General features: G+C 40.3%; 1 protein-coding gene across 2 annotated transcripts in view; it reads left to right on the top strand.

Annotated features, from left to right (window-relative positions):
- The first annotated feature begins 16,064 nt into the window (after positions 1-16,064).
- col5a1 (procollagen, type V, alpha 1) overlaps positions 16,065-22,805 on the top strand; it is a 94,459-nt gene continuing 87,718 nt past the window's right edge. For both annotated transcript variants that reach the window (XM_069673752.1, XM_069673751.1), the window contains exon 1: positions 16,065-16,450. In XM_069673752.1, coding sequence (XP_069529853.1) covers positions 16,351-16,450 — 100 coding nt within the window. In that variant the 5' untranslated portion in view covers positions 16,065-16,350. The remainder of the gene's footprint in view (positions 16,451-22,805) is intronic.

Below are 22,805 nucleotides of genomic sequence, written 5' to 3'. Positions count from 1 at the left end.
GCGTAACATTGGCTGAGTAGCAGAAATCACAAAGTGTGTTTGTGTTCAGCGACGCAAAGTCAAAGTTGAAGTTGTGAAAGATCTCGCTTGTCCAGGAGATGAAAACGTTGAAGGATCACCAATTCTTCCTTGTGGGGACGGATGTCTGGTACCAAACTTAATGGCAATCAAATGTCCGTAGGATACATCCTCATGGAACCATTAATGTCTGTCCAAATTATGTTGTCAATCCAGCAGATGTTGACCTATTTTAGTGCATGTTTGATAACCTCCTTGTGGTGCTTGGGGAAAAGTCTAAGGGAAAACTAAAGTTAGGACTCATCCTCTGGGGACAATGAATACCTGTACCAAATTTCATGGTAATCCTCCAACTCCTAGTCACACTACCAACTGCTGGAGTTGATGCCTTGCCATAGTATGTAAACTTTTGTCTCAAAATGAACATAGACGTCATTACTAACTCTGATGAGGGTAGCGACGGGACGGGAGATAGAAAAGGTAGCATGACACTGGACAGCAAGAGGCAGAGCAGTGTGTTGGTCCAATCGGTTGGCTGCTCCAAAGCTCTCTGCTCAAATGAAGAAAAATGAAGTCAGTTAAACAACTCTAAACCAAACTGTGATAACGTTGTAACAGCCTGCTTCGCTGCCGTAATACAGATATCGTCTCTTTGGCTGACAGAGCCGTTAACGTGTTTTACATGGCGGAGGATCCAATGATCAATGAGTGACATCACGCTGCTGGACGATGGCATCTTCAATCAGCCAAACCTTGGGAACATATTGAAAAAACTTATTGGAACTGAATTTGAAACTAGTTGAACATCTGTACAAAAGTTCATGGCATCCATTCAATAGCTTTTGGGATATTCTAGTTTTTGGACGTGGATTGATGCCTGACATCGCCATCCCTTGAGTCGCACCATTGGCAGGGGCTTAAAAGCTTCAGTATTAAAATATTTTTTTTTTCGTTGAGTGGCTTGTACCGCAAACTTTTTTCTTCCAATTTTGCATTTATGAGGGATTCTTCCTGCTCTGCTTTATCATCTGGCATTCCACAGATCTCTCAGAACATCCCACAATCATCAAAGCTACAACAAACCAACAGAAAGCAAGATACGATAGAAATGATCAAAACCAGATTTCGGGACAACCCCTCCATCGCTCATGTCTCAACCTCCACCACTTCAGATATGTAATGTGGGCATTGCGCTCTGAACTGAACAGAACCAATGGAGGCTCCAGCTGGCCTGTCCCAACTTCTATCTTGGAGTTCTTGATTAGCATATCCTGCTGGTTGTTAATTATTACAGCCTGTATGTGATGTTTAATTTATGACATCAGCTTTCCAGAGAGAAATAACAAGAGTGTGGGACCGAGAACAGCAGAACCAATGTGCGCCAAGAACTGGGGCTGCATGCCACATGTGAGACCAAGGTAGAGTGTTTGAGTGGTTGGTTGCCTGCAGAGTTGAGTGTACAGTCAGCCCAGGGGCGAAGAGCAATCCAAGCTGTTACTCAGCTGCTGACAGACACTAGGGTCAGACAATTACATACAAGTGATGCTAAACACCTCCAAGGTGAAGTTACTGCTCATACATGACATCAACTCTATTGGTTTAATATCAAGTTGCCAAATATAAAACTGTTGAAATAAAAAATGCAAACGTAGCCACTGTGATGTCATCCATTGGTTTGTGGACATCTGTTATGAAAACCTCAGTTTTGGCATTTTTGTTGGTCGCCATGTTTCTTTTTTGGGGCAAGGAGTGTCCACATTTGGACTTCAGTACTGTGAAGAGAGGCTGCGTTGCCATGTGATGTAACAAACACATGTTAAACTCAACTGTAACTCCTGTTCTCACATGGAACACGAACCCGACTCTACAGGACGAATGTGTGGAGTCCGCAACAGCGCCGCAATGAAGCTCCGCCGTTGCGCTGCCTTTACCATTTTACATTGAGCCAAGAAACGCCATCCTAAAGCCGCTCCAGTGTGTGCAGCGTTCCAGCACTGCTGAAGCAAAAGAGGTGCGAGGTGTAAACAAACAGCACAGGCTTCATATACATTCATTGTTCCGCCCTGCTGGCTCCGCCGTTTACACTCGCCTCTGTTACTACCTCTGATGCAAGCTCAGTGGCCTTCGCCCCACCATCCTGCCTTCGTACATTTTACATTAAAGACGGGGCATAACAGTCCCGCCTTGAATGTAATGTGGCAATGTAAAAGGGGCTTCTGTTTGTTGGACCCATCCACCACCTGAAGAACACTTCCAGCCTCTTTATACTTCGCCACTCCGCTGTCCTATGCTTTACTTCTGTCATACTAACCACCGCCACTAGGCATCGCCACCTTAAGTTCAAACTGTTAACAGCCATTTAATGCACTGAAAATACCTGAATCGGCTTAGAGTATCTTGAGTAGGCGCACCTCTAGGGACAGTTCTTTAAACATTTCCTGCTTGCAACTACTTAAGCATAAAATAATGATGGGACATTGAGAAAAATAAGGTTGTGTTAAATGTTTAAGTTGTAAATTTGTTGACAGAACTGAAAGTATTTGTTGGTAGATGCAGCTCTACGATGGCGGGATGTTTACGATTATACTGCGAATTGTCGATTAACATGTACTTAAGAATTTAACGATGAAGCAACATCTTATACAACTGATTTTATTCCACAGGCACTAAACCTTGACTGCCTCAGGGGAGAGTTATTCCTGAGAGACATGCCGGCCACGGGTCTCCTGCCAAAGTGGGATTTGCACTCAACTGATAACTGGCAGCTGGTGAGTTCATGACAACGTGTCAAGTGTGTGGAGTGGAGATGTGTGTGTCTTACAGTTTGACTGTGTTTGTGCAAACCTTGCTTTTACGGTCAGTCTGATGTATTACTCTCCTGCGAGCAGCTGCTGAACACTTTCGCATGTGCACAAGTATTTTGCACTCATGATAATATTTATATGAGCGCAGTTCCAGCTAAAAGCCAATGGAAACTGTCTGTGTCCTAAGACCTCATATCAACATCATCAAAACAAACACCACGAGAAGGGGGTGTTTCATGGGAGTTTATTTTGTCTGTGTAGTTTCCTTTATTCTTGTAAAATGTAAAACCGAGAATTAAAACTGTCAAGGAAACAAAAACAACAGTTTTTAGCCTAATTCCTACTTCCTCCCTCTCTTTATTTTATGTCAAAGCAAATATTTTGACATACAGGAGATGCTGTCTAATTACACAGTAACACAAAGAAGACGTTTTCAGTGTCAAGAAAGTAATCTATGACAGCTTGCTTTTTTTCATTTCATCCATAGCCAACAAAAGCATCTTGGTTTGCTTTGTCTGCCCTCTTGTCTTGGTTGTGTTTGAGAGGAGGCGGATTCTAACAAAGCCAAACACGAAGCAGTGAATCTTTAGGAACTTTATTTTGGAGAGGAAGCAGAAAGAAAAGGCCAAATGCAGACTTCTCTCATTTCAGCTCATTGGTATACTATGACAACTTAAAAATACGGCCATGGACCAAATACAGTGTAAAAGGCTTTTCTTCATTAATACACAAAGTAGGTCCAAAATCTAGACCCCTGGAAGAAGAAACAACACAGGACAGGCTGTACAATGTTGTGGACAATTTCATTTTGAATTTTGGTTGAATGAGCTTTTGTTTCACAATTTAATTTTAAACTAGAAAACTAAGTATGTCATACAAAGTCTAGTGACATACATAGTCTCCATGAAAATTTCACTCACACAAGTATGTGTCAGCAAATGATGAACTTGAAAGCTTAGACGAACAAATTACACTATAAAAAACACATCACTTTATTATCTAAACCGCTTCTCCTGTTCAGGGTCGCAGTGTAGCTGGAGCCTACTCTAGCTGTCATTGGGGATAGGCTTACCCTGGACTGATCATGAGTCAATCATAGGGCTGACACCTTTCACAATTACACTTCTAAAAAATTGCCTTTTTATGCCTTTATTTAAAGAGGACTGTGGATAGTGTTGGAAATAGAGGAAGAATGGGGCACACGGGTTGGAGTCGAACTGGGGCTGCTGCATCGAGGACAGTCGTCTCTGTACATGGGCTACCAATTTAACCACCTACCTAAACCGACGCCTGACCTATGGGCAAATTAGAGTTTAATTACACCTAAGAAGCATGTCTTTACTTGGACTTTAGGAGGAAGTCACATATGCACATGAGAACAACTCTAAGCCCCTATGTCAAAACCAGGATTCAAACCAGCCATGAACAACACAATAACATACAAAAATAAGAAAATATAACATCAGACAATAAATCTTGAAAGAGGCGGGACCACATCACCACTCAGGAGAGTATCAGGTAACGATTAATCTCTTAACCATTTTATTTTCCCTGCTCAATCCATTAATATTCATCATAATTTATGCCATTAGAAAGCTGCTGACTGTTGTGTTTTCTTGCCTGCAAGGGTTTAAAATCTGTTGGGTTTAAAGTCAGTCGAGCTTGTTTTAGAGAAATATTGAAGTTTTTGTCTTATAGGGCAGGAAAATGTCTATTTTCTGTTTATTTTTGTTTCCCAACTACCAAATCATTAGTCAATCTCCAACCACAGTACTGCCTACATCATGGTGGACAACCCCGTCCAATCACTCACATTGTAGACTCACCATGACATGATTGTTGGGATGACTCTACACTGGCCTCTTAATGGAGTTTCTAAAGACTGAATATGTTGGCAAAAACATGAGTATGTTTTACTCATCAAGTCAGTAGCTGTGGCCATGTTTTCCTTCAATCACTGTGGGATTGTGCTGCCACAGGGCGTAGATCCTGAAACTGTGTGTTGCCCGCACAATGACTGGTGGCTTGTTCGGGAGGCAGCAGGCCCCATAAAAGATGACCCTGACCTCGAGCTGTTTCGTTTGAATGCAGGAACCATTTCTGCATCCTGCAAGCGAGAGAATGTGGAGGCTTCAGAGCTAATGATATATTAGGATGCCATGTTATGTAATGCCGCACAAGTTGTGAACTGTACTTTGTAATCAACACAGGCGTTTATGGGGAGCCACTGGAAAGAGGCCCTGGCAGAGGCTATATGTTGAAATTTTTATTTGATTAACAGGCTACCGTGTGTTCCAGTGAAATATGTTGGCATTGTTTTTGTCAAGACAGGCGTGAATTTATGTCTTTTGGTGTTAGAATTTATCCTCAGGGAGAAATTAATGTCGAGGCATTTCACCATCCTGGCTGATGGGATGTCACTTGATTTTCAGGTGTTCATAAACCAAGAAACTACTAAACAAATTTAATACAACTTACATGGTCTCCATCCACAGGGAAGCATGAATGTCTGGACCAAATTTCATGCCAGTTCATTACATATTTTCTGAGATATTTCATTCAAAACCGCTAAACTCAAACTCAAGGTGGCACCACTGGAAAGTTCACCGTGGTCGCCATAGATTCAACCTCTGGGCAACATGAATTCTAGTACCAACTTTTGTTTAAGTTAGGAAGCACCTCAGATGTTGGGATATATCACATGATATGTCAGAGTTAAGCTACTGGAGGAGCTAAATGAAAAGTTAAAATAATCCAATAAATTCATCCTCTGGGGACAAAGAATGCCAGTAAATCTGATGGCAGTCGTTGAGATATTTCAATTTGGACCAGACTGATTGGCTGGATAACACATTTCCATTCCTGGTGCCATGCTGCTAGCTAGCTGCTATAGCTAAAAAAAAAGGAGGAACAATTGACTGGACCTGAATACAAATTGATTCATCATGCTTATTACGAGTCAGTCATTACTTTGATATGAGGCGTTTCGAGGAGCTCTGGAAGATTACAGAAGGCCACAGATTATATAGCCTATAGGTAAGCTGCCAGTTTTTCTTTTTAATAATGGCACTGAATGGAAAACAGTCTGAAGAAATGAGGGTAATAAAAAGTGGTCCACATTTTTAAGATTCTCCAGAGTTGTCTTTGGCCCTCTCAAACTGAAATATGCATAATTCCACTTTTAAAACGTAGGAACAAGGTTCCAGTTTCTTAAACAGCCTGGAGGCAAAATCTTGGAATCAAATTATTGACCATTTAGTTTACAGGGTAAAAAAAAAAACTATCTTTCAACAGCTGTTAAAGTTTGGGGAACATTTTGGAGTTGATATTTAACCTGTAATGAAGTGAAACCTAAAGGGACATAGACTGGTAACTTGTTTACACTGTGTCAATCCTAAGACCTTTGTAATTACGTGACCGGCCGCCTTCAGCAGCGAGAGAGGAACATAACGAAAAGGGTCTCGTTAAAACACATGGGTATGAACTGTGCCTTCCATAATTACAGTCACCACTACAGACAGCCGACAGGGCGGAGCTGGGCTCGCAGGGGTGGGGAAGGAGACATGGTTAGTTAATTCTTTAGACGACAGGCGACAACTTTGGCACTTTTAATGAAATCTGTCAACCAAAGCAGAAAGAATAAAAGGGGTTTTTAGGTGTCTGTACTGAAGGAGAGGACTTTGTATGAACCCAAGAATGAGATACAGCAGTTTACAAATAGCCAAATATTGTACTATTACTATACTATTTATTTTGTTTACATTGTTATAATTAAGTCAGACAAGGAGAAAGAATGCACTTCATAGCAGAACATTCACAATGCTAGACTGTCTGCTAATAACATGTACATCAAAGTGTAAGTGTAATGAGTCAAAGTGTAATTTGTGTAAGTGTGCCCCTCCCCCCTCAGAAGTTCTCTTTTCTCATCTGTCTCTTGTTTTGGCAACTCGATTACTTTTCTTGTTCATCAGTCCTTACGAATTCCATGCGTCATTGCTCGAGGCTTTATCAGAGTAATTAAACAGAATTACGTTTCTATTTTTACTCTTAAATAAAGATCTGATGTTTGAGCTCAACAAAGAAGAAGGATTAAATCTTTGATGAAATTCTGAGGGAATGTGTCATATTAACTGGAAAAAAAACAACTTTTGGGTGAATCAGATTTCATACCTGAATATCTAAGTGTTCGAATTACTTAATCAAATAGAGATGCAGAAATATGTGAAATGAGCAAAAATCTTCAATTACATTCCGTGTTGGGGGCACATAATTGTCAAATTAACGTTTTTGGCACCACAGAAAAAATTATAAAGGCAAGTCAACAAGGATCCTTTTTGTTGGACATACTAATACTCACCAAAGTACGTTACGTAACGTAACGTAACGTCACCTTGCCGTAATGTTAGGTAACATAACGTAACATAACATAACACAAGGTTATGTAACATCTAAGCTAATGTAATGTATAGTATGGCAATGTAAAGTAAGGTAACTCAACATATTGTACAGTAACGTATTGTAGCGCAAAGTAAAGTAGCGTATGGTAACGTAACACTACGTAAGGTAACGTCACATAACGCAAGCTAAGGTAAGGTGACATAAGATAATGTTACCAGGTTGTTTGGTTTCTGAAACGACCCAAATTGTGGTTGTTTCACAATTGTAATCACATTACACGCCACCATTACCTGCAAATGTGGTAGGTTGTGATTATTTTACGTTTTTCTTAGCCTACAGTTCATTCATGTATGTTTTTATGAAATATATTAAACATTCAATGTGCTAAATCGATACTTCTCATACGGTGGAGAAAGAAGCCATTTCTTGCTTTAGTGGTGTGTTAGAAAGACGTTAAGTGTACTAGATATATTTTACTTTCACTCACCTTCTCAAATATTAATTACCAAAAACTTATTTACTTTGCTTCCAGATAGAACATGGATAAAGGGGTTTTAACCATTTTTCAGAAATGGGAAAAAAAGATGGTGGACCATGGTTTTTCTACATTTGCAGAGATACAAATATGCTGAACAAGAATGTGTGTCGAAGAACTCAAAACTCATCTTTAAGTATATCAAAAGCAATTTATCTTAGAAGCATTCTTTGTCATATCTGCTGTATTTCTCTTTACATCTGAACAGCAATGAATTAATCAAGTGCTGTAATGTAAACAAAAAAGAAAGCTAAAGCACTCTAGGGAGTCGCATAAGAATGGCAGAAAAAAGGTAGTTGGATATTTGACAATTATTTTCGAGGCTTCTCTTCTCCGAACTCTCTCATGGACTTGTCCTGCCCCACTATGCGGAGGACGTGCATGTGTGTCAGTTGAATACTCTCCAACTCTAGCTTACTGTTGCCAGTGTCTCCAAAGAGCTTTCAAAATTAGAAATTACTGGCTAGCATCAGAAGCTAACACTTTCAAAGAGTGTAAGCAGATGTTGTGCTCCTTGAATAGCACAAGTTGGCTTCAGCTCAGTATTGTCTAAACAGGAAGAGGGATGCAGCCCTATTGAACTCCAGGATTATAGAAAACACATGATTTATTCTCTTCGCTCTTTGTCGCTCTCCAACATAATCACGTTGCAGGCTTCGAAACCTTTTGAGCATCAGCGCAACGTTTCAGTTTGAGTGACAATACTGCCGTTTCACTGGTATTTTAATCAAGATTTTCAACATTTAGGTCATGCATTCTTTACTGTCTGATTATGTTTAATTTTAGTTAATGCTCAGTGATTGATTCATGCCTGGCACTGGTATTTTTGGCCTGCGTCTTTATACAAGAGGAAATCTGTGCTTGCAAATCTTTTCCAATACAACATGTGGAAGAATAGATGAGCTGCAGGTGGGAGCATGAGCAGACAGGTGAGGCTCACTCATTAAACTGTTCTTCTTATGACAGATGTTTTTTTTGGTCATCATCCCAAGTATCTATGTACTCTTGAGAATTTCCTATTCATGCTAGACTTAGCAGTCAAGTGCGTTAAAATTACTCATTGTGTTTGGGGAGGTTTGCCACGATAAAATCTGGCACGGGGTCGAGTACGATTGTAAAATGGAAAATATTGTGTCCTGCCCAATGCATCAAGCCTCAGGCTTGAACAATGAGTAACAACACCGGTGTGCATCTGAGAGGCGAGACACCGGGTTTCCATTAGTTAAACATAATTTCTTCAAGATTAAAATCACTATTTAATGTTTTTGTTTTGTATTTACACAACAGCTTGTTTTGCGAAATATTTATTATCTAACAGACAAGAAAGCAATACCAGAAACTGAATACAAAAAAACATCTGCAAGTCAACCTAGACACGTTGCACATTTGTGTCTCAGATGGCTGTTATCCTTTCGTAACAATTTTAAGATTATGCAACTGAAGTCTGACTAAAGACAATAAATAATGGACGTAACCAACGTGATGTCACCCACTGGTTTGGGGACTGCCTTTTTGAAGCCTAGAGGTCAGCATTTTGGCAATCAGGAGCGAGAAGTGACCATAAATGCACAGGAGGGTTGAGCCTGAGAGAAGAAAGGGGTTGGCAAATGGCAAGTTGTCAAAGCTATACAGTCCATGCCTGTGGCTAATTCATTAGAAGAGCTTGTAGAGAGCTTGTAGATCTTACGGCTGAGTCACACTGGAAGCGTGGCGTGTGCGTGACGGCTGCGGGATGTGTTCATTTTAATTGTAATGCATGAAATCAGATGAGTTATCCGTCTGTCAATGCTCATTCGGTTGTTTTCACCACATGTTGATTAAGGTCGTATTAATATTAACAGTTGCACAGACACCACTTCATGCATTCTTGTATATAATTAATCTAATATTAATAAAGCGAACGTATTTGATTATTTAGCCAACATGCAGCCTGTGTGAAGACCTCCACAGCGCGAGCTGGAGCCGTCACGTTCTGCTGACGCTTCTCTGAATCGCCTGTTAGCAGACTTGCTGCTAGCTCACTGAAATCTCCAATGGGGGAGTGACCGACAGGTGAATGACACCAACTGATGCCAGAATTGTTTATTGTTGTAGCATTCACTCACCTAAGCTGGAGCAGCGACTTCTTGTATTAACTATTCACACAATAAGCAGAGAGCCACCATTTGTCTGATATTTGCATGAAAGAATCTGCAAAATACACCAACAACAGAAGCTTGGCTGAAGTATCAAGTTCAGTGGCTAAATTAGCAGACAGCACCCACCGGTCACTCCAAGCTACCAGGCATTAATATAATTTAAATAAACGAGTTCCATAAAAAGTCAACACCTCTTCCGTTTTCATGAATAAGGAAATGAGGTGTGACTGTTATGTGTACCAGGTTATGAACAAGTTCAACTCTACTAATCATTGAGTATCTTACCATTGGGTCTAATGGGGACTGACTCGCTTTTGGAGCCAGCCTCAAGTGGCTACTCAAGGAACTGCAATTTTTGGGACTTCTGTGTTGGCTTCATTTTTAGCCCTGATATTGCTACTTATCTCTGACTCAGTCTTTTTGTTTCTTTTTTTTCTTACACAGAAAGTCAGAAATGGGGTTTCCCTCTCTCTGATAGTGTACATGCCTCCTTTGTAGGACTTGCTTCAGAGCCACAAAGTAAACAAAACAAAATGAAACATGCAAGCTCACAGTGTGAACTCCCCGAGTCTTTATCTGCAGCACATCAGGCAAAAATGTGAAAGGAGCTGCCAAGAGCTCTTTTGTGCCAGGATCCACAATTTATCTGATCTTTTTGTGTCTGGCACCTTTGTTTCCTCCTTCTCTTAAGCCACAGAATTAGCTCCATTCTGTCATTTATCTCCATCACTACACTTAAGAGAGCCATGTTTTGATGAAGGGTCTGGGTAAATTATAAGTTGTTTGGAAAATGATTTAAGTCCTAAAAGGCATGCTTAAATATGGGTAATTCAACTAGTACAAAGTTTACGAGTTCCTGACAAATAAATTGCTTTGGTTTACAGGGAACCTGAGGAGGAAGACGGCGTGCAGATGCAAGCTCTTGTCTGTGTATACAACTTTTTTACAGTGTTGCTCGTAAAGATGTCCTTCTAAAACCCTCCGTAGAGTTTAACGTGCTACTGTTGCATAAAGTAACACAGAAAAAGGCCCTGCAAATTTTAATTTTTTTAAAGAAATTCATACAAATTTTAGCAACAATTTTAAATACAGGCCAAAAAATTTACCTTTTTCGAGTTACAAACTTTAAAAGGAAAATTGTTTTGTACAAGCCAAGTCTCAAGGAGTTAAAGAATGTGTGCTGTCCTTGATTGGGACTGACCTTTTCCACAGAGGTTAAACTATCATCACTAGATGTGGTATTGTTTTCGCTTATCTCCAAACAGCTCAACCAACATTTACATTTTGTGTTTGCATGTTTTTAACACAACTATCTGCATATGAACCATGTGGGCAGGATATTCCATTGGTTATGTTAAAAAAGTGATAGTTCAACATTTAAAAAATGGATATATTTTATTTTTAAGTCAAATCATTCTTGTTTGTCTAACTATTAGGTGATAATCATGTTTCAAGTATTGTACATATAGTGCCCATGGCTAGCTTGTTGTGGTTATAGCCTCATTCCCTTAGCCTGAACCTTCACAGACATTGTCCCTTAGCCTGGCAGTTTCTAGGGTGATAAAGTGTCTTCTTTCAATGATTTCCAAGTGGATTTATGGAACTTATTCACAATGGAGATATTATACATCTTGTTCCAGTTCACTTAATATACACTGTGTGTTTTAACTCACTGTTTTGAGTTGTTTTCTACTTGTACTTGGAACATTGTTATGTACCTGACCCCATTTCAGTTTTAAGCTAATCAATTTACATAATTATTAAACAGCATTTTAATGCTGTCAGTCTGATGTATTAATTCCATACAGGTCGTATATTAGCAACCAATCATTAGCTCCGTCAGGTGGTTCATTTAGCTAACATTAGCTTCGTCAGTTGGTACATTTAGCTAACATTAGCTTTGTCAGTTGGTTCATTTATCTAACATTAGCTCCTTCAGTTGGTTCATTTAGCCAACATTAGCATTTGTCAGTTGGTTCATTTAGCTAACATTAGCTTCGTCAGTTGGTTCATTTAGCCAACATTAGCTCCTTCAGTTGGTTTATTTAGCTAACATTAGCTTTGTCAATTGGTTCATTTAGCTAACATTAGCTCCTTCAGTTGGTACATTTAGCTAACATTAGCTTCGTCAGTTGGTACATTTAGCTAACATTAGCTTTGTCAGTTGGTTCATTTAGCCAACATTAGCTTTGTCAGTTGGTTCATTTATCTAACATTAGCTCCTTCAGTTGGTTCATTTAGCCAACATTAGCATTTGTCAGTTGGTTCATTTAGCTAACATTAGCTTCGTCAGTTGGTTCATTTAGTCAACATTAGCTTTGTCAGTTGGTTCATTTATCTAACAATAGCTCCTTCAGTTGGTTCATTTAGCCAACATTAGCTTCGTCAGTTGGTTTATTTAGCTAACATTAGCTCATTCAGTTGGTTCATTTAGCTAACATTAGCTCCTTCAGTTGGTACATTTAGCTAACATTAGCTTTGTCAGTTGGTACATTTAGCTAACATTAGCTTCGTCAGTTGGTTCATTTAGCCAACATTAGCTTTGTCAGTTGGTTCATTTATCTAACATTAGCTCCTTCAGTTGGTTCATTTAGCCAACATTAGCATTTGTCAGTTGGTTCATTTAGCTAACATTAACTTAGTCAGTTGGTTCATTTAGCCAACATTAGCTTTGTCAGTTGGTTCATTTAGCCAACATTAGCATTTGTCAGTTGGTTCATTTAGCTAACATTAGCTTTGTCAGTTGGTTCATTTAGCCAACATTAGCTTTGTCAGTTGGTTTATTTAGCTAACATTAGCTCATTCAGTTGGTTCATTTAGCTAACATTAGCTCCGTCAGTTGGTTCATTTAGCTAACATTAGCTCCGTCAGTTGGTTCATTTATCTAATGTTAGCTATGCAACAGTCTTTCATTACTGGTCATACATTTTTATCAACAGCTAATCTCTACATGAAAACATTCCTGTTTGCTGCAGATGTCTTTAATTAAGTGATGTGGAAATCTCTACTCAGTAAAAACGTTGTTATGCTAAGCTATGACTGAACTTGCAAACAGCTGTTGCAATGGACTCCTGCTGTGTGTATACTTTAGCTAACTGACAAGAAAGAGTTTGTCAGCTGGCTTCAGTAAAAGTCTCATTATGTGAAGGTGCTGCTTTAACGGAAGAGAAGAATAAAAAAAGGATTGAATTAGCTTCTCCTTGGCTTTTATATCCAGCCTGACACCTGGTAAAAGTAGACGTGGAAAACGGTACAAAAAAGAGGGGACTGAAGAAATGGCCCTGAAGAGAAAAACTCAAGCACTAACTCACAAACTTCTCTGTTTCAGACTTTTTATCTCATGGTAACTTATTTTGTGAGAGATTATTCAGTCTGAAGGTCCTCAAATGAAACCACCAGTGGTCCATCTTAAGATAAACCACCATGTTTTGGGTTAGAAGGCAGTTTAAGGGAGCAAATGGAGGCCTTGCACAGGAGTAGTTTAAGATTAGTGTGGTGTAGGTATAAAACCACCCTAAATACAGGGCTCAGGCCATAATTTGAACCATATATTTGACCACGTAACCATTATATGCTTAGGTGGTCAGTGTAGAAGAGCTAATGCTTACTTGATGTAAATATCCTCCACCCTTTTCATGTAATACATACATACTCAACACGCCTTTAAACCCAAGAAAGTACAAACATATGGTCATATGGGTCACTAGAGGTAAAGCTGCTGTGACAGCTGAAGGCCAGTGGTTGATATGATTAGACATGGCTCAATAGTGTACAGCCTGTACACTGATGGCATCTGAATTCCACATGTGTATTTGTCTTTTTTGCCTCAAATATCTCTGAGTGTCACAGTAAAGGCCTTTTGATATGTTGATGTGGATATGGAGTGTGTCTTCTTTAACTTATATCTTCAAAAGCAACCTAACAGCGGGATATTAAAGCTGCTCCTCTGGACAATAATGCTTATTTGATTTTCCAGGAGAGTAACATAAAACGGTAACTTGCATGTTTTAGAGATGCTCCAAAGTCTTTCACACTCCTCACATGTGTCACAGTGTCAGATGTGTCCACAACCGCCGTGCTGTTTGTTTACCGTGCTTAAACTTTTACTGGGCAGTTAATGGAAGTTTGCCCCCCCACCGGAGGAACCATGTGACAGCTTATAAAAGACAGCTGCCATTTTTGGCTGTTCTTAAGACAACGACAGCAAGCGCTCATACACTGGGGCTCTATAAAAGTTTTTTTTGATGAAAGTATTGTTCTAAAATGTGAATAAATGTACTATTGAACAATATGTTTCTGTTCCGCTCACAATTGAGCTACTTTGTCATAGTTGTAACCAATGTCACTGTTGAAAAAAATATCTCACATTGTGCTTTATCACAGCCGAAACGCTGGTTGCTTTAAATGCTGGTTCAAATCCCCCTTTAAATGTAGTCATTAAAGAGAGTAAATACAATATTTCAAGCCCAAACAGGGTCAGTTTACATAACATGAGGCCTAAGAGCGAAAATTGATGTTGGTAAAGTCAAGTCAATTTAACTTTTTAGAGCCTTTTTTGTTCCTCAAATAACGTAACAATATGCACATCAAACATTACCCCCTATTTAAAGGCCCTACAACCATCGGGACGCTATATCAGCTAATATAAGTCAAAGCCAGATCTTTCTACACAAGACCACAATATAAGATATTATAAAGAACGTGCGCACCTTTAAAGTGATAATCTTGAATATTTTCATTTAAATAAATGTCTGTTAAGTCACTATCTATCGCCGAATGAGGTAACACAATGGTGATTGAGCCTATGGCCCACTGATGAAAGCCTTTGCATTTGTAGTACTACAGACTGGGTGTCACAAACGGCGCCCAGTTAGTGACACGTTTTCCATCACCCAGCAGTGGTTGGTCCGCCAGAGAGGGTAGGCGGAGCTAACGGGCTGCTTTTCCGGTCTCTACAAGTGTTGCGAGTAATTCCAAAAATAAGTGAAAATCCAAAGAAAAAGAAACAAACTCGACGCTCAGATGAAAGCAAACAGTCTAAAAAGGAAAGCGACCGTCAGCGAGGAAAATCAGGAGTTACAGCCGGAGCCAACTGTGGACGTCACAAATGCGACACTGTCTGGATATCTGGGAACTGTGCTCCCGCAATTACCATTTATCGCCACAGGTGCCGCCAAAGTGACCCAAACTGAGATCTTTGAGATTACAACTTTAAAAAGGGCAACGTGGATCCACACAGCCATCATGCTGGGCAAAAAGCTCCATGTTAGAGAATGGAAAGCAGTGGATCTGCCTTCATAGGCTGCCACTATAAGAGTTAGAAGTGTTGGGCAAAAAATATATCAATGTTATTACGGGGCCATGATTCTCAATAAGTTTAGGTTCACTGTATTCTATTTTATTCCTCTTTTCTACTCTGTTCCTTTGTCTTTCATTGATAGTGACCTGAGTCTTGCATGGGTAATGTTTTCTATCATTTATTGTGTTGTGACGTAGTGAAACATGAAAATATATAAAAACTCTGGTCATTAAAAAAGGTATTATATACAACTAACATTTTTTCTATGGAAGTAGTGTTCCACAGTACATCATATACCAAAAACAGTTGGACAAACATTGAATCTCGGGCTTCTGGGGGTCTGTGGGTCAACAGTTAGGCATTTTTGGTAAAGTCAAACTTTGTCTGGCTCTTTCATATATTTAAATGGTAGGTGACTCAGCCATGTGTGGAAATATATGACGTAGCGGTGTGTTTCAAACTTGTGTTAAACAGGATACTTGCCCAAAAGTTTGGACAAAAGTCGAGCCCACCTGTTGATTCATCGGGACTCCCTGACTGTCACGTGCAGCCCAGAGGATTCCAGAGTCGTGCTTTTTCCTCCTGCTTTCTCTCTGAATCAGTTTGCTTTTCCCGCTCGGACCCTCTCCTCTCCTCTGCAAACAGCAGACTCCATGTAAAACAATTCCGAGCGCAAGAATTGTAGGCGTGAAACTTTCCCCTCGAACTTTTCCTCCCACCCACCGCCAATAACAGGGCTGCCTCTTATGAACGGACTCCTCTGATTTGCCTGAGTCTCCTGTCCGCGCAGTGACTGACAGCCTGGGGGGGAAGACTCCTCTGTTTTTTGTGTTGCCCCGTTGGACTTGAAGGGGCTGTACGTGACGACTGAAAGAGGGGGCAACACAGCGGTGCAGAGACAGTTCAGAAGCGCAGAGAGGAGAGGAGCTGTGCGGGAGAGACGGGTGCACATCCGTCAACTAGCCGGAGGAACGCACACCAACAAACCCCCTATGGCTGCTTGAGAAATAACGCTATACCCCCCCTCCCCCTTTTTTCTCTTTCTCTGGGACTTTTGGCTTTTAGTTTTTTTGTCCTGACCAGAAGTTGTTGCAAGCCTAATTAGTTGCTCCAAGTTGAAAAAGTGAATCCACTTTGCCGTGGACGTCTCTGGCGGTCATGGATACCCATATAAGATGGAAAGTTAAACGGAGGATAAGGGACGCCCAAATCACTTTAGCGGTGATTCTGCTTTTTGTCACATCGCGAGCAAGTTCAGGTAAGATGCAGCTGTGGGGTTTATGTTGGATAAAGTTTGAAGCTGCGCTGAAAAGTTTTTCTCTCTGGATCTCTGTGATGTCCGCCCCTCCTCCTAAACTCATCTTTGTGCCGTTAGTGGTGCCTTAATGTATTCAGCTTGGTCTGCACCAAACTATGGGACTTGTCAAAGTATCAAAAGAGTGCAAGTATTTGGAAAAAGAGGGTTTTCTTTTGAAAGAGGCTGATATGGATGTGGCCACTTAGTCTGTCTGGTGTGGGTATGAAAAAATGCCCTGCAGTTAACGTTTTATCCACTTCTAAAACATCCAGTTTTAAAACACAGATGAAGGCCTGCATCTATAATATTAAGACCTTTTGAAGCAAAGTAAGTATGCATGAGATATTGAAAAGGTGAACTACATCCCTGATTAAAAATAAAATGTATTTTCCAGATGTAATTCTAAGAGATATCTCATTTTATTTAGCATTTTCAGACGTATTCCTGTTTTTCTAATAGTATCTTCACTGTAGAGTAAATAAAGAAAGTTTCCTACAACTTTTTTCCTCTCTTTTTTTAACTGATGAGAGGGATGAGCATAATCTTCATCAGAGGGAGGGGCTGTAGCTGCTCTGAAGTGGTAGGGTGGAGCCGCCTTAAGGACTCCAACATCAGGACGGAGAGTTTCTAAAGCACAGTCCGTCGCTAACGCTCAAAACCTTCACTTTTTCCCCCTAATAATTTGCTCATCAGTAACACAAATATAATGTAAAATCTGAAAATATTAACGTAAAAGTTGAGTATGTCCCTTTAATATCAGTTAAACGCAGTCCCACTTCTCTATAGGCTCGAGAGAAGAGCTGACTTTAATCATTAGACCCTCCTGTGTGGCACTGTTGTCTCCCACGGGTGTTCAGAGGTCAGGCAGTGCTGCAGAAGTGGGGCTGGGGGTCCGGCGGCCTACATGTATTATTAGCACCTTAAGGCTGCCTGGCATGGTTGGTGGTCTGCTGTCTGCTCCGACACAGGACTTTAAAGGTGAACAGGTGGCTTCTTCTGTCTGCTTCATAGACAGTTAGAAAGTGTCTAAAATGTGCTGATGGCACGGACGTGAGCGAGCCAGATGCTCGATGTAAAGCCGAGACCGCTGCAGAAACATTCGCAGTTGATGTGGTTTTTACAAGCTCATACAGGCTATACTGTTAAACACATAAAGGAAGTACAGCAGCCTGTTATTTTCCATGTTGCCTATAAACACTGGTTGTTAACTGGGTAACGGTTTTTATCAGGATCTCTGTGACAGCGGAGGAGGTGGACTTGTTGGGTTTGGATGCTGCAGGCTGGTTGAAATCAGCTCTTAATGCGGACAAAGAGCAGCCAGCGTCTTGTAAGAGAGCCTCCAAGGTGTCGGTTCAATTCCTGAAACTTGACACTTGACACATGCCAAGTGGGAAATACTTGATGATTGAGTGCTAGGAACATGCCAACTACATGCACGATCTATGTAAACTAATTATCCTGCTGCTCATTCGATCAGATTCAATTCAGATGTTGCATTAATATTCATATTCATGTCAGCATTTTTGTATGCATCTTACCCAACGTTGCAGACTAACAGGGTAGTTACAGAGAATTAGCCAGTTTGTCAGCAGTAAAAAAAATCATTGTGACCCAAACCAGATGACCTCTTAGCCTCAGGCAGGAGCTGGATGTAGGCCTGCATTCACCTGAGAGCTTGCAGAGGCCTGCCCAGACACACCGTCACTGCTTATCTGGTACAACTTAATGTACAGCATGCTTCCAAATAGCCAAGTAGATTTCCTCAAATTGTGTGACTTTTATGAACAAAGTTTATAGAGTTGTGTTATGTAATTATTTAATAGTGCTTTTTTGAATTAAAGAGAGATTGGAAGTAATTATTAGCTTAATAGCATGATGTAAGTTTAGCAAAAGCTGCATTGGGTTTGTCACCACCTAGAGGCAGAGTTATGGTTGGGACCCATTTGGGAATACAGATTTAAGAGGTTAAATATTGACAGATTACCAATATGGTGGTCAATATAGTGAGTTTTTGAGCCCTAAATGAAAACAGACCATTTCAGTGTTGCACAGATATGACTTTGCAGGAGTAGGCCGAGTCAGAATGCTACTTTCTTACACAAATAAAAGCACACAAATGACTTCTTTAAGAATATGAAACACTATTACACATTGTCGACCAATTCTAGTGCTGACCGCTCCGCTACATGTTGCTGCAGACAGTGTTTAGAGTTTGAGACTATGAAGTTGAGTGCCCTCTGCTGGGCAAACTATGTGATGACACCATTTCTAAATTAACCCACATTTTCTGCATGTTGTGTAAAATTGTTTAATTTCATATCAGTAAACATTTACACCAAAACTCGTATATCTGTAATAGGCCCATATCTGTCGATAATATTGGCTCACAGATATATTAGTCAGCTCTCATAAGCTTTCAATTGGAGCTATGTTTCCGTCCTCATGGCTGATGTATGTTTAACATTCACGTTTCTTTTAGCTTTTAGCTGTTTGTCTCCACTAACTCCTGAGGGAACTAGCTTGGTCTTTAGCTTGCTAAATTGTCCACTGTGCTAACTAACTAGCTAGCTAGTGTGCCTGCTGCTTGAAACAAGGTTGGTACAGTAAAAATGAACAAGAACAATAAAGTTTACAATAAAAAAAAGGAAAACTACAGAGTAGGGTTCACACTCTTCTTTACATTCTACAATCATTTATTAATGTCAAATATGTTTAGCCTGAAACTTAAAAGCTAAATACACTCGCTAGCTTATATGCTACCATGTATGAGCATTAATGCTATCATCATCTACCTAAAAATCTACCAGTAAAAAGACATAAAATGTTGAGATAGCTCTAGTCTTGCTGTGTGTTATCAAAGGGAAATAATAGAGCTTTTTTTCTTGCACACTACCAAATTACTTGGAGTCGACTGCAGCAGCCTGGGGTCAAACAGCATCAGCACGCTGAATGTAAGTCGAGCTTTATTAGACAGACTGAGTGAAGTCATCGCCCACAGTTCTAAAGGGAGGTCACATTGCCCTGGCATTAATGAGGAAACCATGCTTTAAACTCATGTGAAAAAGCGGTAATAACAGAAGGCCTATAAGACACAGAGGTTAAGAATGAGAAGAGGGTTCAGAGGTCAAGGGTGAAGGTCAGGACTTTGGGCTTGCCGCTGCTGTCAGGTTTACAGTTTCACTGCCTGAAGAAAGGAATTCTTGCTGTTGAAGCTTCACTGCTCCTTGTTTGAGTACATTCTCCTCTGACTCTTGAAGGTTAAGGAGTTTTTAAATATTTTTTAGATCAGTGCCTTTTAGGTATTGTACAGTGTTTTGGACTCCTATACTACACTATTTTTTATTGGAAATTGGTAATAAAAGGTGTTTTCTTTTCTGTTTAGTGTCCTGGTAGTTGGTGTTTTAAGATGTCTGACTAAATAACATCCATTCAGATGTAATACAACACCCAGGCCTCCTAGTGTGGGACCTCGGTTGTTATGTAGTTTAATGATCCGCATACCTTCTGTAGACCCAGATCTAGCGACCTCTTCATGTTTCTGCTGAGTCTCCACAATCAATGGACTCTTTTCACACATCTAAGAATATCTGTTCTGACTCCTTTTGCTGTGGTTTGTTATCATTAATTAACCAGAAGTTTTTAAGATGTTCTTTGTCTGTAACAAACATCCACACATGTGCAGCACCGACCTCTGCAGAGTACTTTGGTCATCAGAAGTGCTAAAATAACATTCTTTGAATACCTTTTGCAAAGAAAACAGGGTCTGATTTTGGCCAACGCCACTGATAGTAAAAAGGAAAAGAGGAAATCAGGGAACAATGTCACGATTCAAATGAGGCTGTATTTAAGGGTCTGATATTGGGTTTATTCTTATGTACATTTTACGGGGATAAACAGAAGAAGGCCTTCGCTGTTTCACTGAGCGCCTTCACATCTGGAATCGATAAGTTCCATTGTGCTGTCTGCTAAGCCCTCCAAAAAAGCCAGAAAAAATGTCTTCCAGATGTTTTCTTCCCATTCGTGGTGGAACAGGGGACCATGAAAAAAAAGAAAAAAAAAAAAAGGACTGTTGCATTTTTTAAAAGAAAATACACCACTCTGCGCCGGGTTTCAGAGAAGACTCCTAATCAGATAACATCTGCAGCCTTATAGCTGAGTTTGTAAAAAGAATAGCGGTGTGCCTCTTTCAGCCAGGTTTGCACATAGTCTACACATCCAGGGTCATTAAAAGGTTCGTTTTGTTTAAGCGAGCAAACTTTATGGCAGGGTTAAAGGTCGGGTACAGCTGGGCCGCAGCTGGTTTTCATTTACAGCTTCTTTATATCTGGAAAACTCCTACTCGAAAGGAATTTATGTGGATAAAACTATTTGCTTTTTTTTCACTGTGTATAAAGGCTAATTAGAAAAGCACAGAAATGACTGGATCCATGCAGATTTGACAAAAATTATTTTGTCCTGTGCATGCTTCAGTGGTGGTTTTTAACAAAACCTCACCCTGCTTTTTTTAACACTCACATGTATCACTCACTGTAAATCTTTGCCCTGGAAAGTGTAAACAAAGGCAGTGTGCAGTTAAACGTTCGTCTCCTCACAGGAGCTTTAAAGGATGATAACTAAGGTGATTTTCATTTACTCAGACTGTATAAAAGATGTGGACTAAGCATCGGTGACGTCACCAATTAGTTTGTGAACCCCCTTTAAAAGTTTGAGTTCAGCAATTTGACCGTTTGTTTTGGAACCAGAAGTGACCATATTTGGACGACAGGGTGGACAAGCTTTGCTAAGCTATGCCTGTCAATCACAGCTAGTTACGCCAGTAAGCATACCCTGCTTCGTCGTTGATTTGACTCCCAATTGGATCATAATTTACAAAATTATGACCATACTGTATTGAAGATGACGAAGAGCTAGGGATTGAGACCATAAACTCATAAGGAAAATTTTTACTGAGGTATTCAATCAACCAAGAACAAGGGTCATTTTTCACATCTGGTTTTGTGGTTCTGATAGCGATGGTGTCGCCCCCTGTTGGCCATTAGAGAGAATGCAGGTTTAAGGTACTTCCAAATAGGGTTCACTTTTGAAACTAAAGGCTACGTCCACTTCCTTTATACGGTCTATGTTTCCCACCCATTTATAAGCAAGTTGTGGACTTAATTTCCATTTAGAAAAGTTTGATTTTCACAGCTCTAAAAAATCCAACAAGGCTTATTAAAGTAAGACAGGTGTACTATCAAGTTTTCATCGAGCAAAGCCAAAGCAAAGACTTTTAGATTCAAGAAATACTGACACTCACTCCCAGTGTTAATCATCATTCAGTAAGATATGCGACTAATGTTTTCATGGGGGTCTGCGTGGGTTGTTTCTGACTCACCTTTAAGTGGCAATCCTGAGGTTGTGTCCAACTCAATCAGATAAGTGGCGGTGACAAAAATGGCTCCTTGTGTGTGCCTACTGCCAGGGCCCAGAGGAAGGAATCCGAGTGAGTTGGACTGTGGAGAGAAGCAGTGACCCTGCAACTGCATGTGCCACTTCGGGCCCTGTAAATGCAGGCTTTGTGGAAAGGAGCCTGTAAATCAGCTCTAATGCCTGATAACAACATGGGAGATAAAACAAAATATGCAGGACAAGTTTTTGACCCCTAGTCTGGGTTTCGGAGATCCTTTGTGCAGCACAAGTACGGCATTATTCGCCATTTTCAGGGCAGTATACTGTGTCCATTTATTTCCAGACTAATCAAGGGTCAATTAATTGCTGCTGCTGAAATTGTGTTCTGTACTAATGACACAGCGCGCTTGATTTGAAGCCAAGTGGTTCTTTAAAGTGGTCATAGCCAAAGCTAGTGTCCGCTAAAACACAAGGATGAAGATTTCAAACTATAAACAAAAAGAACAGAATTGGTTCCACTACATTAAAAAGGAAACAAAATGGAGACTGTGGTGTGGATTTGCCGCTACTCCCATTCCTGTATTGATTTTTACAGAATGTTTTGTTGCTGCATGTAGTGCATGGCCGAGTGAAAACTTAAGTCTGGTCCAGGCTCACAAGCGCAGCATTCACTTCAGCTGGGAAACAGTGCTTTTCTCTGTAATGGGGTATTATAATCATTGAGCATGGAAAGCAATGTATGACTCATCCTTTCCAACCCCAGTTCCCCTTCCCCAGCCAGAGCCTAGCCACAGCCTGGGCAGCAGAAATACTGAGTGTAAGCATTTCTTCCCTACGAGAGAAAATACAAAGGTTTCTGGTCACTGCAGAAGCTTCACAGTCGTCTGATGATTGCTATTTTTACACTAATACGTGATTAAATTAGTGA

The sequence above is a fragment of the Semicossyphus pulcher genome, unplaced genomic scaffold (assembly GCF_022749685.1).
Source record: "Semicossyphus pulcher isolate SPU_LCO1_2020_fin unplaced genomic scaffold, fSemPul1.0.p SCAF_22, whole genome shotgun sequence".
NCBI lineage: Eukaryota > Metazoa > Chordata > Actinopteri > Labriformes > Labridae > Semicossyphus > Semicossyphus pulcher.
This window is presented reverse-complemented; position numbering and strand designations above follow the sequence as displayed.